Below are 23,221 nucleotides of genomic sequence, written 5' to 3' on the forward strand. Positions count from 1 at the left end.
TCGAACCATTGCATCTTTAAATGGCGTTGATCTATAGAGTTTTACGACTTTTTTTCGTAATTGATAGTAAAGATTTAGGACTTGATTACGTCGTTAAAAGTTTTAGCGGTTTATTACTTTTTTTTCTCTCTTTTTTGGTCTGAAAGTTGTTTATTACAGTTTTCAACAAATGTTTAAGATTCATTTGCATCAATTAAAAAGGTTTATGACTTGAATGCATTTCATACTTAGGATGTGGGACTTTTTGTTGGATATTTCCGATGAATAACTATCAATGGATAAGCGATTAGTAACTTTATCATGTCTATGTGCTATATAGGTTTTTATAACACAAAAATCATTACCAACATTTCAAATATTTAATAAGTAATTTGCTGTGTGTTAGTAATTTCCCATATGCGACTATTTTAACTTCCCAACTTAAAGATAACGCTGTTACTTTGTACAATTAGCGACTTTTTTACAGTTACCAACTAATTAATGATCACATTCATCTTGCAATGCTTAGTCGGTGTCACACATAGAAAGTCAATTAAAAAGTGATTAACAAGCTAGCCTTTGTTGCCGGGAAAAACTACAAAAAAAAAAAAAGTTTTAAGCCTATTGCAATTGTGTCAATTCAATCATAACTTTCTTTTTGGCCAATTGAGTTATGAATCTTTTGCCTTTGTGCCAACTCGGTTCTAAACCTTCTTTCTTTCTCTTTCTTTTTTTTTTCTCCTTCTCCTTCTTGCTGGGCGATCTGCGAGAGGCAAGGGCCGGCGAGGGCTAGGCTCAACCTTGCCATTGTTGGGCAAGTCCGCCCTCGTCGACCCTCAGCTATAGCTTGATCTTCGTCACACCAGACACATCCGGCTAGACGGCAAGTAGGAAGCCCACCGGTTCCCCCAGCCCGGCCCCCGCTCTCTGTCTCTCTCTCGGTTGAGGGATTCATTTATATTTTATTTAATGCTTTTCGAGTGTTGGAAAGGTAGTTACTTGGTAGCGTTTTTCACGTCGTTGCTTGATGCATCAGCTATACATGTGGTGTATTGCGTTGTGATGATACGACCTGTGTGCATCTCAAGTTTGTCTAGTTATTTCTTCGTCTTCCCATTCTTTATTTGTCTAACACTCCGCTGTGATTCTGCCCTGCCCTCAGGTGTTCAAATTGATCCCATCCCAACACCACAAGAGAGCTTTTACGTATCTTGCGAGATATTTGTCGTGGAAAATCTTGGATTCAATAGTGTGGGACCGCCTTGGCTTCAAGACGAACTGCTTTCTCTGGACTTTGCAAAGCAGCTAAAATGTCCGAAACAGGCAGGAGACCGCGACCAGTGGCGCTGACCGTGGTTGACGGCAAATGGCGGCGGCCATACAGTGTCAACATTCTACTTCAAAATAATATATTTATAAACTAATAAATTTTACAACCTAAGTGGGTTGCAAAAGATTGTATTTATGGCAGATATCAGGAATGAGTCATCATCATGGTAAAATAATAGTAATAATGAGAATCTCTTCATTGATTAATCAGAAATTTGAAGAAAACAGAGCATGCAGATATTACAATCTTTGTTATTGTAAGATGAGATCTTGTAATCCACGGAAAGTCATGTGAACGAGTATCCTAAAAATAACAAAAAACCGATATTCAATAAACTAAAATTGAGATATTCAAAGATCTTTTACCCTATATTTTTTTTTTTTTTTGGTTGGCTTTTACCCTATATTGGATTGCACCAAAAATATGATAAGATTTTTAATAATCCAGAGGAAATCTGGAGGATTTCTAATCCGATCTTATCTTATCCTAATCTAAATTTAAACAACCAAACGCAGCCCAAGATAAAAAGAAAACCCTAAAAAGAAAAAACGTAACTTTTTATCGTCCCATCTGTTCGGCGAGTGAAAGGAGGCCGGCGGCACAAGGAAAGGATAACATGGAGAAGGTTTCCGCCGTTCACGTTCTCGTCGCCTACATTGCAACATCATCGCGTGGTCATCCGAAACCGTGATGGTGCGGCCCCCTGTGCATCCCGCGTGAACCGAAGTAGTTCCTCTCGCTCTCTGAGTTCTCATTCGGTGGACGCCACGTCAGTACCTCCGGCGACTCACTTGAGAGGGGTACTTCGTCCTCTCGCCCCCTTCTTGGGCAGCCGATGCCTCTCCGAGCCGTCAAATCTGTCCCATATGGCCTCGACCTCTCACTGCTCTGTTCTTCCCACGCCAAACCGAGATCTGAGGACCCGTTCGACTTTGAACCTGCCACCGTCGCGCCGACCTTCACGATGATGTCTTCCTCCTCCAGGGTAGTCCAGAGCGTCGGAATGAGCAGCGTACGTGACCGTTCTGTTCACTTCTACCGTCGTGGCATTGTCCCGCGTTCGTCTCAATTCGTGGCCTTCGGCGCAAGCCAATAAGATAAGTCCCAACATTTTTATTCCTGGGCTTTTCTGTAGTCTTGCATGCGTGCATCTCTAGCTTCGTTTAAGTCTGTTGTTCCCCTCTTTTTTGGGGATTCGCAGAGGCATGTTTGTTCAAAATACTCAGATCTGTATGAAACAGAGGACAGGAAAAGTAGATAATGCACATAGGGGGCGCCGCTCGGCTCGGGTTCAAGCCAAGGCAACGCTCGACTCCACGGCCAAAATCCTTACGAGAATCTTGTCATTTGCAGGATTCTCTGGTCATGGATGGCTTGATCCGTGGGATCCTGAGATGAACATGCGTGAAGAATATACAACCGGGCTTTTACGTTTCGGTATTCTGAGCTTTCATTGAAATGGAGTTTTCTTAGTCTCTTATTAGGAAAATGATAGGCTTGAGCGTGAGAAGGTAAACGACAAAGTATCAATGAATTAAATAAGAGATAAGTGCAATTGAATCTTAAAATTATCACGAAAGTATAATCGAGTCATAGAGAAGGACTGAATTGGATCAATTTGATAAGTTTTAACACTTAAGCAATTGCACTTTATAATAAGTTTTAAGACTTTCAATTCAATTATCCCAATAATTAAATTGAAAAATCGAGTAGTATAAAAGAGAGAGAGAAATAAAATGGGCTCAGTTTGTGTAGTTAAGTATGAGCTTAGATGGGTTTGTTGAATTTGAGCTTAGTTTAATTTAAATGGATTTGAGCTGAAGGTGATACGGACTGAGTCTAGGTTCCATTTTAGTGCTACCTAGCTTAGGCTTTGATTGTTTCGCAAAAAATAAATAATTTGAAAAATATCTTTTTAAGAATAATCGTTTTTATTGCTTACAAAAAATGAATGAAGGAAAAATATCTTCATCATTCACGAAAACGTTATATATAATTTGTTGTCGGTAATAAAATCATTTTTCATTGACTAATTATTTCAAGCGATCCAAGCAATCATTCTTAGAAAATATTTTCCAAATCATTTATTTTTTCGCTCAACAAACGGGACTTTGGTTTTACTTGACTAGCATGCCTTTAGGCCAGGGTTTTATTGGTATTTTTGATATAGCTTAGGCTTAGGTAGATTAATCTTTTAAACAAGAAATTAGACTCAATTTTGAAGTTAGCTCACGTGGATCATGTCCCGTGGCTTAATAACAAAGCCATGCGTATTCTTTGCCCGATGAGTATCGGGTTTTCTTGCTCATACTTTTCTTTAGACCTTTTCAATACTTGGCTATATATCTAATCCCGTTAGTTTTCATTTTTGGAAGGGATAGGATAAGCCTTAGGATCATAATAAACCGCTAACAAATCAATCAACTTAGGGTACCGACATGGTATTTACCGGTTCCCCCCGAGAAATATGTTGCTCGTCGACCCGATAGGATAGTGCCGAGTTCCGTTTCACATAAAAAGGACAATAAAATTCCATGAATTTTCCCCCCCAGATGAAGTACACTTGCAATATTGGCAAAACTGATCCGCCATTTTTCGTTCTTATCTGTTTCTCGGGCTGCCAAAATTTTATCTTTGATTCGCAATTTGTAGAGAGTGAGCCTCATCATGATTGTAAATCGCGTGCCGTGCGGACAGAACCAATGCGAAATCCATATTATTTCATGTTACTAATTTTTTACCTCTTGTGAAATGACAGGAGACTTGAAGTAATTTCTCTTACTTGGTTTGAGCGCATGGATGTAATAAATCATACCTCAATGAATTCAGGATTCGGATATCCTAATATTGAGATTTCCGTAACATGCGTGACATTATTCAAATCAGGCCATCCAAAAGAAAATGGACGGCCTGATTTGAGCCACGTTTGGAATTCAAAATTTTTCAAATCCCAAAAAAATTCCCGTCCACATTTTTTTCAGACGTAGCTCAAATTAGGCCGTTCATTTGCCATACATGTTATGGAAATTTCAATATTAAGCTATCCAAATCCCCTCAATAAAGCGTGGGCTTCGGCATGCAGGGTAGTTAAATTACTCCGTCGTGCGGAGTTCCTCCTGAAGCCTAGCAATGTGAAAATGAACCGCCTGAATTTTAAACCCGACCCACCCGGGTTGCAATAAAATGCGAAAATCCTGGCGACAGAAAGCCAAACCCTATTCGATCAAGTCTGATCTACGCGCAGCCTCTTCTCCTTCACATCCCCTCAGCGGCTCAGCCCCTCCCCTCCCCTCCTCTTCCTCCTCCAATGCAAACAACTCCTCCAGCCTCCCCTCAGCCCCTCCGCTCCTCCATTCGATCAGCATAACAATGGGTAGGGTTGTAGGATGTCGTGGCAGAAAGAAGGAGTGTGTCTCTTGACAACAGTAGCAGCACTGCAAGAAATGAACGCAGAATTAACAACAGTCGTGAACCATGTCTCCTCAGGAAATGAGTAACCTCAATTAGCCTCCTTGTGGCGGCATTGAAGAGGTTAGTATTTACCAAAACCACAGAAATGGCAAGAAATGGACGCAGGCTTGACAACAGTAGCAGCACTGCAAGAAATGAACGCAGGATTAATCCTCAGGAAATGAAGGTGGTCGTAACCTCAACTAGCCTCATTGAAGAGGTTAGTATTTACCAAAACCATTGCACTGCAAGAAATGAACGCAGGATTAATCCTCAGGAAATGAAGGTGGTCGTAACCTCAATTAGCCTCATTGAAGAGGTTAGTATTTACCAAAACCATTGCACTGCAAGAAATGAACGCAGGATTAATCCTCAGGAAATGAAGGTGGTCGTAACCTCAATTAGCCTCCTTGTGGCGGCATTGAAGAGGTAGTATTTACCAAAACCACAGAAATGGCAAGAAATGGACGCAGGCTTGACAACAGTAGCAGCACTGCAAGAAATGAACGTAGAATTAACAACAATAGCAACGACGTGGAGCTCAATTTACTATTTTTTGAAGCAACTAAATATTTGATAAAGGTAGTGAGCATTCTTCACTTTCTCCGCAATCCTTCTGAAGTACTTTTTGAAGAGCGTCTTCAGCGCGTTCATTCTCTTCAGAAAAGAATTCCCGAGAGGAGGAATAGGCGCAAGTCTGAAAAGAGTAATGGAGGTCGCAGAGAGGGGAACCATGTCTCCTCAGGAAATGAAGGTGGTCGTAAGCTCAATTAGCCTCCTTGTGGCGGCATTGAAGAGGTTAGTATTTACCAAAACCCCGTATCAAGTACAGAAATGGCTAGAGAAAGCAATGGGACCAATGTTCCCGACCCCAACCAACAAAGAAGAAGAAGTGATGGGACTAAAGTTGCCGACGGTCAAATTGTTGCAGTGAAACGCCCTGATCGCCTTGTTTTAAGTACAGAAATCGCTAAGGGAATTAATGGGACCAATGCCGTCGAGGGCTCTTGTGTAGATCCACCTGTTCCCGATCAACAAAGAAGAAATGATGGGACGAATGACCTTGGGGCCTCCTGTGAAGTTCCAACTGTTCCAGCGGAACGCCCTGTTTTAAGTACAGAAATCGCTAAGGGAAGTAATGGGACCAATGCCGTTGAGGGCTCCTGTGAAGATCTGCCTGTTCCCGACGAACAAAGGAGTGATGGGACCAATGGCCTTGAGGTCTCCTGTGAAGTTCCAACTGTTGCAGCGAAACGCCCAGTGCAGGTGCAAAAGCATAGTAAGGCTTCGAGGAAGGCTGTACAGGTGCAAATGCATAGTAAGGCTTCGAGGAAGGGAGAGATTAAATCTGAAGGAAACGCGGGACGGGGCATTATCCGGCCGCTCTGCAATCCTTATGAACAATCTACTGAAAAGGGTGTTCGGTTCAGTGAGGCTTTGTGGAAAAGAATTGCCGAGTGTAAGAATAGGCGCCGGTCTGGGAAGAGTAATGGAGGTCTTGAAAGAAAGGAGAACCATGTTTCTTCAGGAAATGTAGGCAGGCTTGAGCTCAATGACCTTCCTGATGGTGACAATGAAGAGCTTGGGAGTGGTGAACCCGCCGTATCAAGTACAAAAATAGCTAAGGACTCCTTTGAAGGTCGACCTGTTCCTGTTCGGGTGCATCTAGTGGAGTCCAACCAGGATCCCGTATGTGTTGCTCCAGAGATCCGTACTTGCAGCTTAGATGATTTAATTCAAGCACTTTCAGATGACCCTTCCTTGCTTAGTGGTGATTCAGTTAATGAGTTGATGAGGTAATTTTTATGTTTTGATGTGCACAAAGGATTTGAATTGAGAGATAAATGCAGTATCTTGCTCATTGGGTCACTCCTAAAATCAACTGTATTTGTACTTCTAGTAAGCTTACTTCATATGTTTTACATGTGACAGAAGCTTCTTGTAGAGATCACTACCTTCATGTACTCTTCTTTGCTAGCTCATGTGGGTATCAGGTGCTACTCCATGGACTTAATCGCTCTCCAGCAAAAACAGCATATTATTAGGCCATTGCCTTGACTCTGATCAGCCTCTTGGACCGACTTTTGAACCTTGGAGCTTCCTTTCTAGAGTCTTAGGTTAGGTTTAATGTCACTGATAAGGCTAAAAACTCAACTCCTAGTTTTCTTCCCATGAAAATCAGATTGATATTATCAATTACGTAGTAATAAAAACATAGATTTTTTCCCATTTTGCTAAAATCTGTATCTCTTCTCTCTTTTTTTGATTTGTGAATGCTACGGAATCCTAATACGCTCAAATCAGAAAATGGCAATGTTATTGATACGGCAATCAGGTCAGATTCTGTACCTGGTTTTTTCATTTGGAGTTAAGAACCTGTGACAGTCTTGTTTCTCGGATGTACTTCTGGCATGATTACTTGCTCTTAGTGTGTTAGAGAAGTTCCTGAATTTCCAATAGGATATGGCTTGAATAGATTTGTGTAGTTCATGCTTTCGAGTGGCCCAGAAACCATATGGTTCCAGATACATTGTTGGTTTAAGTCATAATGTATACTGTATATTGTGTTACAGAGATCTAATATTAGAACTCGGCCGTTGGCATGACAAAGGAAAAATCCATAGGGACTTAAAGCCTCGAAATGTCTTGATTACAGAGGTTTCTGCTAAGCTACCTGATATAGGCACTATTCATGGAGATGCATCACATCATCCCGCTGGTAAGTGTTCATGACAGCTTTATCCAGACCTTTGATCTTATTTTGCTCAAGATTGATCCGTGCATAATCTCAATCTATACGGTGGTAATCTTTGGATTCCTGGTCAAAACTTCAGACCTATAATTTTACCTGAATCTGCTATGTTGGAAGTTAGGTTGCTTTATATTGCTTCTACGTTGTGTTAAAGTTTGTGGAGATTTAACAGTTTTTCTCACCGTCTCCCTTCCTTGAATGGTGAATCTATCATATCCATTTGTATATGGTCCTAGTGATGATGGCTCTTCTGTGGATCTCTGATGTCTGTTTTGCAGATTGTGAAAACTCAGGATGGCGAGCACGTGAACAGCTTCTTGGTGAAAGTCCATCACGCTCTACGAATATGTTTTCTGTAGGTTGTGCCTGGCTCATGTTACTCGGTTGTGGAAAACATCCATTTGGTGATCATCCTCAAGAACGTGACAATAATATTATGGAGGACAATATAATGAATTTGTCGTTGTTGAAACTCAAAGCAGAAACCGAGTATTTTTTTCGGCGTATGCTAAACCGGGATCCTGAATTGAGGTGAGAGAGTACTATCATCCTTAACTAGCATCACGATCATTTTCATTCAACTTCTTGATAGATTTTCTAACCATTGTTGGTTATTAGGGTTAAGTTTGTTACCTGCCCATGAACATATAAATTCCAATCACTCTTGGTGCACTATTTAGACTGTACATACGCCGAAGATGATTTCGTTATGAATATTCCTAGTGTTTAGCATATAGCGCTACCTAGGAAGTTGGAGAATATCACTGAATTTTGGGACTGAATGATTAGGTTGCTAATTTAAGGCACTCGGAGTTAATAATTCCAGGCTTCTTGTCATAGTCAACACAACTGCGTCACGATTCAGCATGTTCAAACATTTGCTCATTGAGCTCAAGCAATTCTGGTCGTTATAGAGGATTGCACCAAGGCCATATTTTTTATGCTTATGAACTCGGGAGTCAGTCCATCTCATCGTTATTCATGTGATTTATTTCTTTGAGCATTTTGGGCTATAGTTCCATTTTTCTCATGGGCAATTCTTAATTGCTTTTAATTACTGGCAGGCCAGAGACATGGGAGGTGCGTTCATATTTTTGGTGTCCAGGGAAGAAACTGCGCTTTTATGCATGGTTCAGCGACATACTACTGTCGAACTCGGCACTCGCTCGAGATCTTCTAAATGAATTGGAGAGTGAGGATCCGGTTTTTAATGGGGAATGGATCAACCTAATTGATCTTAAATTTAAGCATGGCATAGAAAGCAGGAAAATCAAGTACGATTATACTTCTGTCAAGGACTTAGTGCGCTACATGCGAAATTTGTTTTCCCACCCCGCAGGAATCAAACCAATTAAGGTGCTCTCTCTATGTGGAATTGTGATGATGCAATATAAGGATTCTTAGGACTTTGTATATCTCGGATTGTGTGAACTCATGCCTCATATCTGTTATTGCGTTCATGGTTCTGGCAGGGGATCAGGCGATGGGATGACGGGCGTATATACAGTTACTTTGCTGACATATTCCCGAGTCTCTGGCTGAAGTCATACAGAGCCGCTTCCCGGTTTTGCGAAAAAGAGGATTGGTTTAAGGAGCTCCACCGAGAAGAAACCGTTTTAGTTGGAGCGTATTCACGCGGTGATTGCCTCTTCCATACAGTCGGTAGTGCATTCCTCCTAATTTTTTGTTTTGTGTGTATGTGTGCGTGTGTGCGCGTGTGTGTGTGGGTCTATTGTCTTCATTATGAGGATCAGGTTGGACTGGCTTAGGACTCTCTGTTTGTCTGTATGATGTACGGTGATTGCCTCTTCAATAAGTGCAATTTTTTAATATCGCCCATCCATGAATTTAATTTTTGAAAAAGTGTATTGAAAGTCCTAAAACTTGTCACGAAAGTGCATTTGAGTCCTAAAATTTTCAAAAAATGCAATTAAGTTTTAAAACTTATCATGAAAGTACATTCGAATCTTAAAACTTTCAAAAATTGCAATCAAATCCTAAAACTTGTTATATTAGTTCAAATAAGTATTTCTATTTGTTGTAGTTTTTGAAAATTTTAGTATTCGATTGCACTTTCGTGACTAGTTTTAAGATTTTATAGCATTTTTCGAAAGTTTTAGTACTCATTTGTACTTACATAATAAGTTTTAGGACTTCTAGTGTATTTATTCCTTAATTTTTTTGTGTTTTTTCTTCAAATTTTTAGACTTCAAAAAAAAAAAAAGTATTGCGGGGTGGCGCTGGTCAGCCCTAGTAGCAACTCTATTCGACTGAAAAAGTACTTTTCAGCCCGCGGCAGTTTAACACCTCTCCCCCCTAGCTAGTTAGTTTTCCCTATGGAAATCTTAATATCTAATGATGAATATTTAGGCTAAGTAAATCTTAACTGTTTAAAGCTCATGCGTCTTACCAACTCATCCGACACCTCATTGGCAATTTTGTCAATTTTGTCCATATGTTTATGCCTAAGTTATCAAATGAATTGACAATGATTTTTTAATTGAAAAGCAGGTAATTGGTTATGAGTATACGAGGTGATTGGCTATTTTTATATGTTTAAGTTATCAATTTAAGTGGTGTCTCGAGGATTTTAACATATTATAAAATTTTCATTCAACACGCCGATAAAAAAAAGAAAAAGAAGAAGCTTTTAAATAAAGTGACGCAAACTTGGCATTCTTGCAACTTCTTCGTCCCTTCCACGAACCCTAATGGGTGCGAGAGTTTTGAGGCTGGTAACCAGATAAAATAACGTCGAATTCGGAACGATTGAGAAAGAAAAAAAAATATTTTTTTTGAGGTGCTGGGGAAGAAGAAGGGTAACGTACATATACAGGACAAGTGCAGAAAATAGAAAAGGTTCCTACGTTAATTAATTGGAGAACTTCAAGGTTTTATTTTGATTAATAATAGAATTTAACAATTAAAAGGGAAAATTGTCAAAAAAGTCTTAAACTTTTTACACTTTTACCGATTCAGTCCTAGACCTTTTTCATTTTTTGCCAATTCAGTCCTATTGGTCAAAAATCTCTGACGTGAAGGCCGATTGTCCTATGTGGCACCGCTCGCGTCGACGTGGATAATTTTTAATAACATCTTTTTTTTTCCTTTTCTCTTCATGTTTTCCTTGTTACTTTTTTTTTTCTTTTTTTTTTTCCTCCGGCCTCAACCTCGGCCCGCGTCTAGCGAGGGCGACCATTGTCCACCTAGGCGAGGGACTCCCTCGCCCAATGCCGGAGGAAAAAAGCGAAAAAAGAAAAATAGAAAGAGAAAAAAAGGAAAAGATTAGGTTATTATTAAAAATTATCCATATCGGCGCCGGTGGTGCTAAGTACGTCCGTCGGCATCCACGTCGGCAATTTCTTGCCAATATTATGACCGAATTGGCAAAGAATGAAAAGACTTAGGACAGAATCGACAAAAGTACAAAAGAGTTTAAGATTTTTTTGACAATTTTTCCAAATTTAAAATATTTAGATTCATGTCGTGATTTCAATAGAATTCGAGTATAAAAAATAACAACGTGATCCACATGGAAATTGTTGAATTTCTAATGTCTAAATTCCGAAGATGATAGAATTCAAATCTTGATTAGCGCTTTTCTAAATTTGTAAGACATCAATTTAAAATCTTCAATCCTCAATAGAACAACAACATACGCTATGTTTTAAATCTACACTTAATGGAATAATCAATGTAGGAGTTTTTTTTTCTGAAAGAAGACAAATTCTATGTTTGAAGTGGCTTGGCTTTGGAGTTGGCTATGAATGTCGCCTTGTCGCTAAAGAGTTTAGGCCCACTCCGTCCTAATGGATTAGAACGAGAGCATTCAGGGCAAGCGAACTAAGTGGTGAAAAATCAGCATTGAGCAGGAAGCTTCGAAGAGACATGCTTGATTAAGTCCTTGATCTGATTTTAAAACGATCCGACAATCTATCACATGTACGACAGCAATTTCTGTTGAAGTGTGGAATAAGAAGCAGAAGCAGTTGTAGGGACGAAGTGAATCATTGTGCTAATAATCTCATGCTTGGGTAATTGCTTTGCTGCCGCAAGTGGTCATGCCTTTCGGTTTTTGAGAGGAATGGAGAAGTAGAACCATCCCCCGATGCGTTCATTAGGATGGGTAAACTTTACGATCACGAGTCCACCGTGGGCCATGGTTAGAGGTGTCAAATGGGCGGGTCGGATCGGATTTGGGTCGGGTCTTATATGATCCGTGGCCATGCCTTTTTGGTTTTTGATGACAAGCTTCATTTTGCCATACTGAATACGGTAATGAAGGACGGTTATGAGAATGCTTGGTTTGTGTTTCGGATATGAATTTGTATCTTTGAATCTTCTCTAGTGCAATTTTTATTTGCGAGAGCATTTCTTTGGTATTTGATGCATCTCTGTCAGAATTTGAAATGGGCTTTCTCTGAGTATAAACTGCAGCACTGTGTTCTAAACTTCCTTTTGTTCAGTAGAGCTATGTCATCAGACTCAATACTACTAGATTGACCTAAAAGTTAGGCCTATTTGGTAACAATCATGTTCCTGGGAACGATTTCTAAGTAGAAATGACTTTTTCTGGCTTGAAGCTTGGAAACAATTTCCGAGCAAAATAATTTTTTCTAATTCTATTTCCGAGAGCAATTCTTGAGTAGAAGAACATGTTTGGCTGCACAAAATTTATATTCACGAAATAGAAAAAGAACAGAAATATTTGGCATGACCCTAAAAATTTCTATTCTCAATTTTTTTTATTTAATTATAAAAATGTCATCGGCGACAGTAGCAACCGGCGGCGGCGGTGGAGACCGGCGACCGGTGGCGATCGGCAATTGGTGGCGGGAGTGGTGATTGATGGTAGATTCGTGATTGTAAAGATGAAAATTAAATTACACCGAGCTTGTTTTCCTACAATGACATTGTTGCTCTTTTCATTCTCGAGAATAAATAAGCTACTTTTTTATTTTTTGGCTCATGTTACCAAACGAATTTTTGCTTTTTTTAGAACAAATGAAATAAATTAAAAAAAAGACAATCAAAACGTTATCAAACAAGCTCTAGGTAGCCGGTCTCAAGCTACTCGTTAACTGTTTTCATTTGCAGCCGAATCTGTTGACTGATGATGCCATTGTGCTCCTTTTATGGAAGTAGAAATACATGTGTCATGTGGACTGAGAAATCACCAGTCCCTTGGCTGGATTTATCAAAATTTTGACCAGTCGATGAAAAGTTGTGATTTTCAGCTTTAAAAGTAGAAATGCAATTTCATTTTTCTATTTACTCCCTCTCTCCGTCCCAATTTGCTAGTGCATCGGTCGCCAATCCGCCATCAACTGATCCGCCGATTGCCTTTACGCCATCCATCGGCTTGCCGATCGCCAGTCACCGGTCCCTTAGCCCCCATTTGCCAATTGCCGATCATCGGTCCGCCGTCCACAGGTTCACTAATCCGCCAGCAACCTTGAAAATTTTATGCTATTGTCAAACTAAATTTTGTGTCGTTATCAAACGCGTTTATATGCTTAGAAACTCGTCCATAAATTAGAACTAGAAAAAAAACTATTTCTAAAATAGAATGGTTATCCTTCACGCACATTCCCACCATTACTTTGTGATTATGAGCAACATACCGTTCAAGGGATGGGAATGAGCTAGGCTGCTGAAAATTTCTTCTTCAATTCCTTTTGTTTTGGCCTTCCATCTTCGCTGTTGCGTCTTTCCATATGTTCTTCTTTGTTTTTTTTTTTTTTGAATTGTGATGGGATATGCATATTAATCTTATACTTCGACGAAAACTCCTGTTTCAATCATTCTTAAAATCCACATGTTTAGGGCGCGTATGGCAATGCATCTGCTCTAAAAATCAATTTCAAATTGGAAATTGATTTTTCTATTTCTGCTCCCGAGTATAAATAGATTTTTCTACTTATTGAGAGAAGCAATTTTGTTTTATTTTTTCAAGTGGTTTCAAAACTCCTTTTGGAACAAAAAAATATTCCATAAATAAAAAAAATGAAGTTATATGATCAAACGAATTTTTACTTTAGAAGTTATGTTACTAAACGGATTTCTACTTCAAAAATATTTTTGAACTAAAAATTTCACTTTAGAAATGTTATCGCGCGAGCTCTCAATTGTCGAGAGACAAGCGACGGTCAAGCTTTCTCGTGCGCAAGAAAGAAGTTATATTTGTTGAGGTTAAACCTTACAACGAAATTGTTTGCCTTGATCCGCCCGACACATGCTTCGAGTCAAAGTACTTCAACGGGTCGCCAAACGGGCGATCGGATCCAAGTCCGTGGACGGGGTCGATACCACATGTTCGGAGCCCAATCCTCGAGCCCCCACCCGACCCGGGGCCACCGGCGAGCATGCACACAGTCAAACGCCCCTTTAAAGATCAAAAACGACGACGTCAAACCAAGTAAAACGCGCAAACGGCTTTGCACAGAGAAAAGACAAAATAATCAGCTCAAGGGACAAACATCCAAAGCCGCTTCGACGGAGAATCGCTGACGCACGACAACGCAATCTCTGAATCCCAATCGTCACCCGGTGGGTGATTTGGATTTGGCGGCATCCGTTCGGAGATCCCAAGTCTGCAGGGACCGCGGGAAGCTTCGAATCTTCTTTGATTGCTGTTTGTTCGAACCTTCCAACGGTCCTCGTTCCATAAAGTAAGGATCGCTGGATTATCGGGTTGTCACCGGGTTCGATTCATGAGGGGCGGGATTTGGCAGCGGCTATGGGCGTTGTTGTCGATCGTCGGCTGGTTCTTGGGGCTGAGTTCCGTCGTTTCAAGGTCAGAGAGCTCGGAGGTGTCGGTGCCGAGGCCCTGGGACAGGGGATTGACTCGCTTGCCTGTGAGATCTCTCAAGTCTATTCAACCGTGAGTTGGTCTCTTACTGTTCGGCTTTAATTCCTCGCTTCGTGATTGATTTAAAGGAAAATCTGTAGTTTTTCTGATCCAAATGAAGCAGTCTTTTACCCTGGAGCTGTGAATCGTTTGGCCAGTTGAGTTCCATCCCGTAATTTCGATGGTTTAAGTTTAGTCTAGTGGCAATTCGGTGTAGTTTGTACTAGGATGTGAGCTTGGTTCTTTTGGTATTGGGGAGTTCAGCCAAAGTTTCTTAGGATCTGTAAGGCCAAACGGCATAATGCGACTGGTTAATATAGGGTTCGAGCAGAGTATAAGTTTTCAGACATGCAAGGGTGTGATGGGGAAAAAATGCTTATTTCTCTTGTTTAGAGGCACCTAGTCTTGTTATTGAGTTTTGCAAGGACAAAAACCCTGCATATGAGTTCTTTACTCAAAAAAAAAAAAAAGAACCCTGCATATGAGGGGAAGAACAGAAAGGGACATAGAAGCGTGACTTATTTATTAAACAATAAGTCCCTGCCTTGCTGTCTAGCTGTGGAAGTCGTGTGACATATGGTCCCATTGATGTCCAACGTACATCAATTCGGAATTCTGCATGATAATTTGTCTTGTCGGGACTTGTTACTATTATCTTCTTCCTCATTATTTGGTAGCAAATCATGGTCTAATGGATGCATGATTTGTGTACTCATGACTCGTAAACTTAGGATCAGTCGAAATTCAGCTTTGCTTTGGAGCTTAGTAATAAAGTGTTGCATAGAACTTGGGAAAACTTGATATGTATATTCAACCATTTGGAGCTCATGACTAGTACTTTCTATTCAGTGGTTGAAGCTGCTGATAAGGGCTCCCTAGCTGTGCTGGTGTCATGTATAATTTGTTCTAGCTTCTGCTTCTGATATGTCTTGTTGGCCTTTAAGCTATCAATGGCTAGTCATGAATTAGTGACCAGTTTGAGTCCATTTTTCAGTTACTTGCCATGCCATTCTCCTCTGTATTGGGGAGATAACTCTACCATTTCTCTGTTTTTATGCATGCCTTGGCTTATGGCTTCTGCTTTTGGACAGAAATCATGACACTGCCCTAGTTGCTGCCTTAGATGGGACAATACATTTGGTGGACAGTGATTCTAGGAGGGTGATCTGGTCATTCACATCAGGACCTCCGATTCACTCTTCATATCAGGCTCCAATTAACCAAGATAACGAGAATGAAAGTTCTTCTGGACCCAGCAGTGGTTATTTTATAGACTGTGGTGATGACTGGGAGCTGTATATGTACAATGAGCACTTTGGTAAAATGGTATGGCTAATACTTTTATTTGTGAAAAGAAAATTGAGATCCTTTTAGGTTTTGTCTAATTAGAACAACTGTTTGATCATCTGTCTAATCAAGGATATCACTAATTTCCGCACTTCCCCATGCCTTTCATCATTAGATTGAGGTTGGTAGAGCTGCCTTGATGGTGGCAAAAACTTGTTCTGACCATTGGGAGAGATCTTATTCTCCTATGTTTGTAAGCCAGAGTAGATGAATGCATTCTTGTTTTTGCGACTGCACAATACCGTTTTCTGTAAAATTCCTTGTTGCTTAAAGGTTTCTCTATGCCAGCAGATGATCCTTACCTAAGAAAGCAAGACATGTTTATGAGAGGAAATTACGAAGTTTGCAATACTTATATGCATAGTATGTTGCTTTGTTCAGAAGAAAAAGTGACTGAATTTCTTTTGTCCTGAAGATTTAACTTGGACTTGTTTTGCCTGTTAAATATTGTAGAAAGGGTTTCCACGTTTTCCTATTTGTACTTAAATGGAAAATGCCCTTATCTATATTTTTTATATGCATGAAACTTTGAATGTCATCTTTCCTCCTTCCGAAATTGGGGAGAAGTCTCCTGATCGCAGTGGCTGTTTTTCTTATTAACTGTAAAAAAATAATAATAATTGTTGCCACTATTGCCTGCTGTATACATCTTACGAACCGTCCCATGCAATGCAGAAACTGGGGATGAACATTGACGATTTCATAAAGAATACACCATTGGTATCAGAGGATGGATCAGTTACACTTGGATCTCGGAAAAGCACGGTGTTTGAAGTCAATGCTTTGACTGGAAGAGTTATACGTACTTATGGTTTATCGGATTTTCCATCTACCTCTCCAAATGATATAGAACAGACTGCTTTACAAGAGAAAAGTGCCAATGATGTGGCAGAATCGAACTCTGATACTGCTCAGCCGCGTCTGAAAATTATGAGGACAGACTATTCTTTGCAATCATTTGCTGCAAAATCGAACAAAGTATTGTGGAATGTGTCCGTGGCTGAAATAGGGGCTGCCTTACTTTGTCGAGATGACGATAATTCTTTCAGTGGATCTCCTGTCAACTCAAGATATCAACTTGGTCTGGAATCTGGAAATTCCATGACAATGCCACTCTCTTGTCAATCAAGAGCTATTGTGTACCGCTTTCGCAATCCTGATATGTATGATACGTTTTCTAGGCCTCAGCTTCATGACGGGAGGCAACTTCCATCTTCTAGTCCAAAACAACTACTACCACCTTCCCAGCATGATATTGATCAATCATTGAACTTTCAGCTTGAAAATCCTTCTTCGGAGCTCATGCTTCCTCCACAAACGAATATGGACAATATGTTGAACGTGCATGATGGTAATGCTGCTGGGGTTATATTGCCATTGCCTGCATTGGAGATCCACAATTCGGTAGTTGTTCCTCAGGATAACAATGCAACCATTAATGCTGATGGTTCACTTAATATGTCTTCTGAGTGGTCAGCGACTTTGTATGTGATATTAGCGGTCTTTATGGCGGCTGTTGGTTTGTTTGTCCGCCGTTATTTTCAAGTACCTAAAGAACAGGGTAAGCAGCTCGGTGATTCTAGCTTGAAAACACCTTCCAAGAGGAAGAAAATGCGGAAGTCTGGAAAGAGTAGTGGAAGTCTTGACAGAAAGGAGAATCACATCTCTTCAGAAAATGAAGGTGGGCTTGACAACAGTAGGAGCAACAATGATGCACGGATGAAACTCAATCACCTTCTTGATAGTGGCATTGCAGGGCGTAGGATTGGAAAACTCATTGTATTAAGTACAGAAATTGCTAAGGGAAGTAATGGGACCATTGTCCTTGAGGGCATATATGAAGGTCGACCTGTTGCGGTGAAACGCCTTGTCCAGGCTCATCATGATGTTGCCTTGAAAGAGATTCAGAATTTGATAGCATCTGACCGACATGCAAATATTGTTCGGTGGTATGGAGTGGAGTATGACCAGGATTTTGTGTATCTTGCTCTAGAACGCTGTAGTTGCAGCTTAGATGATTTAATTCAAGTGCGTTCAGATTCTTCAAATAACTCTGTCTTCCCTGATGATCCAGCATCAATGGTTGAATACAAAATCAGATTGGATTCGGTTAGGGGTACGATGCAAGATGTTAACCTGTGGAGGGCAGATGGTAATCCTGCACCATTGTTACTGAAACTGATGAGGTAATTTTTATGTTTTGATGAGCCAAAATGGGTTGAATTGAGATGACTGCAGTATCTTGCTTATTGCAGCACTTTTAAAATCAATTGTTTCAGATTTGAATTTGTATTGAGCTTGCTTACATATGTTTAACATGATTCAGAAGCATCTCATAGCGATCACTACCTTCATGAACTCTTCTTTGCTGGCTCATGTGGGTATGAGGTGCTTTGAGGTGCTAGTCGAAGGACTTAATAACTCTTCTGCAATAAACTTCCAAGTGATACATGACAACAGGGAATTGTTAGGCTACTACCTTGACTCTGGTCAGCCAAATGCAATCAACATTGCAGGCTGAGTTTAGAACCTTGCAGCCTCCTTTCTAGAGTCATAGGTTAAGTTCAATGCCACTATCAAGGCTAAACTCTTAGCTTCAATGGAAATCGATTAGGTATTATCAATTACATAGTGACAAAACATAGATTTTCCTGTTTTGGTAAAACCAGTATACCATCTCTCTTTGTGATTCATGAATGCGACAATTTCCTTATGTGCTCAAATTGGTAAATGGTTACGACATTGTTATGGCGATCAGATTCTGTACCAGGTTTTTTATTTAAGTTCACATAAAGAATCTGTAATAGGTTTGATTCTCCAGTGTACTTTTGGCATCCTTACTGGGTCTTAGTGTGTTATAGAAGTGCCTGAATTTCCAAGAGGATATGACATAGTATTTATTATGTATTGGATGCCTTTAATTCCAGATATATGGTTAATTTTAAGTTGTAATATCTACTCTTGTATTGTATTATAACACAGGGATGTGGTATCAGGACTCGTCCATTTGCATGACTTGGGAATAATTCATCGTGACTTAAAGCCTCAAAATGTATTGATTACAAAGAATCGATCATTATGTGCTAAGCTCTCTGATATGGGCATTAGTAAACGCCTTCATGGAGATACATCTTCCTTGGGATATCATGCCACTGGTAAGTGCTAATGACATCTAACGAGACACTTGATCTTCTTTTCCTCAAGACTGATATTTGCAAATCTGAATCTGTATGGTGGTAATCATGTTCAGATTCCTGGCTAAAACCTGCATGCCGATAATTTTAGTTGTTAGAGCAATCTTCTTTTAAATGTTGGCAGTCAAGTTGCTTTAAATTTTTTTTTAATATTGTGGTGAAGTCTCTGGAGATTTAACGGCTTTTGCCACTGTCTCCCTTCATTGACTAGTACATCTATCATATCTATCTAAATATGGTCCAAGTGATGATGGCTCTTTCTTAGATCTCTTATGTCCGTCTTACAGGTTGTGGAAGCTCAGGATGGCAAGCTCCTGAACAGCTTCTTCATGGGCGCCAAACACGCGCAGTAGATGTGTTTAGTTTAGGTTGTGTCTTGTTCTTTTGCATCACTGGTGGAAGACATCCATTTGGTGAACGACTAGAACGTGACATCAATATTGTGAAGAATAAAATGGACCTATTCTTGGTAGAATTCATACCAGAAGCCGTGGATCTGTTTTTGCATTTACTAAACCCAAATCCTGAATTGAGGTGAGTGTACTGTCAACTTTAATTTGCATTACTGCCATTTTCATTCTGCTATTTGATAGAATTTGTAACCATTGTCAGTTGACTAATTTCCATTTTCCTATGTAACTCTTCATGAATATTAAAGGTGCCCTGAAATTCATTGAACTTGGCTTAAAGATCTGTGCTGCCGGTGAGGCTAAACATGATGAGCAAAAGATGTGTACATCACCTTAGTTTCTTTTGGCAAATGACAATAGAAGCTGCAGAAAAGGTTGACTATGTGATAGCCTAAATGCCTTTGACAATGTGATTTTTAAGTGTAAGATGATAATTGGAGGCTTGGTTATAAGTTTGTCTTCAGCCCACGAACATATAAGTTCTAATCATTCCTAGCGCACTATTTAGAATATTATTGCTATGCGTACACCGAAGAGGATTTCATGTGGAGATTCCGAGGGTTTAGCATATGGTGTTAACTATGAAATAAGAATCCTAGGGACTGAATGATTATGTTGCTAATTTAAGGTACTTGGAGTAAATCATTCCTGGCTTCTTGTCATAGTCAAACAACTGCTTTCATCCTGGAGTCATGAGTTGTGAAGTGCATGAAAGTTTTCATACATTTTGGTTACCCTCTCATTGGGCTAATGCAATTTTAATTGTTATAGAGATTGCTTTCGTCTTGGAGTCATGGGTTTTGAAGTGTATGAAAGTTTTCATACATTTTAGTTACCCTCTCATTGGGCTAATGCAATTTTAATTGTTATAGAGATTGCACCACTGCCATATTTGTGATGCTTATGATTTTGGGAAGTCGGCCATCTTAGTGTTAATTGATTTATTTTAGCATGTTTAGCTGTTGTTCATTTTTTGTAATAACTTTCTAAGGGTGAGTAGTTAATTGCTTTTAATTACTGGCAGGCCAAAAGCACTGGAGGTGCTTCACCATCCATTATTTTGGAGTTCAGAGATGAGACTGTCCTTTCTTCGTGACATCAGCGATAGAGTAGAATTGGAAGATAGGGCACCCAATTCAGGTCTTCTGAAAGCATTGGAGAGCACTGCGCCAGTGGTTTTTGGTGGGAAATGGGACGAGAAAATGGAACCTGAAGTTGTGGCTGACATAGGCAGATTTAGGCGCTACAACTATGGTTGTGTTAGAGACTTATTGCGAGCTGTGCGAAATAAGTTGAGCCACTACAGAGAACTTCCGGAAAAAGTTCAGGTACTCTCTCTCTGGAATTGGGATGATTTTTGTAGCTGAATGCATATAAGGCTTCTTTAGTAACTTCCTGTATCTCGGATGGTGTGAACTTGTGGCTCATATTTGTTATTGCTTTGATGGTTGTGCAGGAGCTTTTCGGACCGGTCCCCGAGGGATACGACAATTACTTCGCTAAGCGATTCCCAAGACTCTTGATCGAGTCATACAGGGTGGTGTCCAAGTTCTGCAAAGAGGAGGAATGCTTTCAGAAGTACTTTCGAAGTGATGTGCTTTGACCATTCGGCAACTTCAGTGGTGATCAAAATGGGCTCATTTGCAAGGCAAGTTCGCAACGCTGCAAGTGGATGGAGGATCGACCGAAAAAGAAAGAAGTGGATGGTGGGAGCAGATAGACAGTCTGTACAAAAGCATGTAAAATATTATCTGTCTGTATAATATGTATGTGCAATAAACTCAGTGTAATTAACTTAAAGGAACACTCTCTGGACATTCATGTTCCAGTTGCATCAGTCCTATTTCGCGCCATGCGAAAAATGTTCTGCAAACCAGACACGCTGATAGCTATCTATATCGCATCTTAATGATCCAATAATGTCGGCTTTTCACATCACGTTCGGATATTGCTTTTGGAGGATTTTCTCGAGTTTTGTGCAAATTCTTACTTAGGTTGGATCTCAGGCAGGTTCTGTAAGGATGGATCGGCACGGTGAACCCATGCCATTTTCAGAAAATGAGTGCCTTGTTTACTAAGAAGTTCAGTGATCATTCTCAAATCAGCAAAGCCTATGCACTTTGGAGGGGTTGAAAACCGGATATGACGACAAATGCTTTATTTTACGCTGTGTTAGGCAATTTAAGAAGCAAATTAAAGGAAATGGTGCGGAGTAAAAAATAATTATGGATTGACTGAGAAGCCCTTTCTCTTACTCATTTAAATAGGCTTGAGTGACATTATGGTGAAGATCATTTGATATCAGCAATTGTATGTGGCTCGGGGGGAATCGATTTTTGTTCGTTATTCCACCAACGTTTCTCTCAATTTTCACACAAATAGTATAATTTTTTTGTTTTGGTAATAATCAAAACATTGTGTTAGGAATTATTTTGTTACTATGAAGACGTAAAGTACTTTAAAATAGCGAGCAGTCCACTAGGACCACTTTTCTAACCTGGAGGTGTCCGAGTTGGACCTCCTTTTTTTTGTTAATTTTTGTAAAAAAATTTTTTGTCAACTATAATAATTCGTACAACTTATTTCCGTAATTTTTCTTTCATCTCTGTCTTTCCCCTCCAATCAAAGATAAGTTTATCTTCCTCTTTTTTGCAACTTATCAATGGAGTATAAAATTGTACCTCTTTTATGGGATAAGTGCATTAGAAGTGATAAATCTTATTGCGAAAGTACAGTTGAATCCTAAAACTTTCAAAAAGTGTATTCAAATCATAAAATTTGTCAAATTGATACAATCAAGTCTTTTCGTTAATACCGTCAATCTGTCTAACATATTACTTAGCATTTTTAACAATTGTCTCTCTCTTATATGGCATTTTTTTTATTATTTTCTTCAAATCTTATTTATATTAAATTAAAAAACTAAAAAAGGTAAATTTTAATTTTAGAAAGCTAAGAAAAAAGGGCGGAGACACAACCGTCGCCGCCTATCGCCGGTCCTAGGCAAGGGCCGGCAACCCTCGCTAGGTCGGGCGAGCCTCGCCCAAATCCGGGTTGAGGAAATCTAGAGTTGAGTGATGCCAGTCCCAAATAGCAAGGCTTGCTTGGATCTAGATTGAGGAAACTCAAAGCTAGCAACCCCGACCCTTGCTTAGGGCTGGGGAGGAGGAACGGCCACCCTCACCTAGGGTCAGCAACCTCCACTGGCCCCTCCAACACTGGGTACGGCAGCCACTCCTTACGGGTGCGAGGCCCCGCCCTTTCGTTCTTATTCTTTTTTCTAGTTTAGCTTTTAACAATAAATTTTAGCCTTCTTTAATTTTTTTTTACGTAATTTAAATAAGATTTGAAAAGGAAATAATAATAAAAAATGACATGTCATTAGTTTTCATTAGACAAATTGATGATGTTAATGGAATGATGTGATTACATCAATTTGACAAGTTTTATGACTTGATTGCACTTTTTGAAAGTTTTAAGACTCAAATGCACTTTCATTATAAGTTTTTGGATTTCTACTGCACTTATCCTTTCTTTTATTGTACATTTCTAAATCAATCCACCCACGTGTCTTGCTTTATATTTTTGTATTTTTCTAAGTAAAATATCTTTTGATTGGATATAAATATGAAAGAATCATTTCAATTTTCTTGAATGTGCTTATCATGTGAAAAATCAAAAGTACGTCAATAAAAGAGAGTATTTCAATATTATTGTCACGATAATATGTACCCTAAGATTACTATAACGGGTGTGTATAGAAAGTGTTGTCACATATTATCTCACGTATCAATTTTTTTTTATTTCTCTTAACACCATTAAGTATGAAATGTATAGTCCATCTATTATTTCGTTTGAATACCAAGGTGAAGCTCATAATTTTGTAGAAGGTAATTTTATTCTCGTACA

The 23,221-nt window shown here is 39.6% G+C and overlaps 2 protein-coding genes across 4 annotated transcripts; both read left to right on the top strand.

Moving 5' to 3' along the window:
- Positions 1–5,593: 5,593 nt before the first annotated feature.
- On the top strand, positions 5,594–9,280 carry LOC125316175 (serine/threonine-protein kinase/endoribonuclease IRE1a-like). The gene is made up of 6 exons (XM_048283675.1): positions 5,594–6,555; positions 7,333–7,478; positions 7,790–8,042; positions 8,576–8,867; positions 8,984–9,169; positions 9,266–9,280. The coding sequence occupies exons 1-6, from the start codon at positions 5,594–5,596 to the stop codon at positions 9,278–9,280; spliced, it is 1,854 nt and encodes a 617-aa protein (XP_048139632.1).
- Positions 9,281–13,935: 4,655 nt separating this feature from the next.
- LOC115729536 (serine/threonine-protein kinase/endoribonuclease IRE1a) lies at positions 13,936–21,208 on the top strand. 3 transcript variants are annotated; one of them, XM_030660136.2, is made up of 7 exons: positions 13,937–14,394; positions 15,453–15,687; positions 16,384–17,894; positions 18,691–18,863; positions 19,190–19,436; positions 20,337–20,640; positions 20,769–21,208. In XM_030660136.2, exons 1-7 carry the CDS (start codon positions 14,225–14,227, stop codon positions 20,913–20,915), a joined length of 2,787 nt encoding a protein of 928 aa, XP_030515996.1. In that variant the 5' UTR covers positions 13,937–14,224; the 3' UTR covers positions 20,916–21,208. The 3 variants fall into 3 exon arrangements, with proteins under 3 accessions (XP_030515998.1, XP_030515996.1, XP_048140073.1); XM_048284116.1 differs by having other exon boundaries at positions 14,246–14,368; XM_030660138.2 differs by lacking the exon at positions 15,453–15,687 and having other exon boundaries at positions 13,936–14,394.
- Positions 21,209–23,221: the final 2,013 nt, after the last annotated feature.

This window comes from Rhodamnia argentea, chromosome 8, assembly GCF_020921035.1.
Source record: "Rhodamnia argentea isolate NSW1041297 chromosome 8, ASM2092103v1, whole genome shotgun sequence".
Classification (NCBI taxonomy): Eukaryota; Viridiplantae; Streptophyta; class Magnoliopsida; order Myrtales; family Myrtaceae; genus Rhodamnia; species Rhodamnia argentea.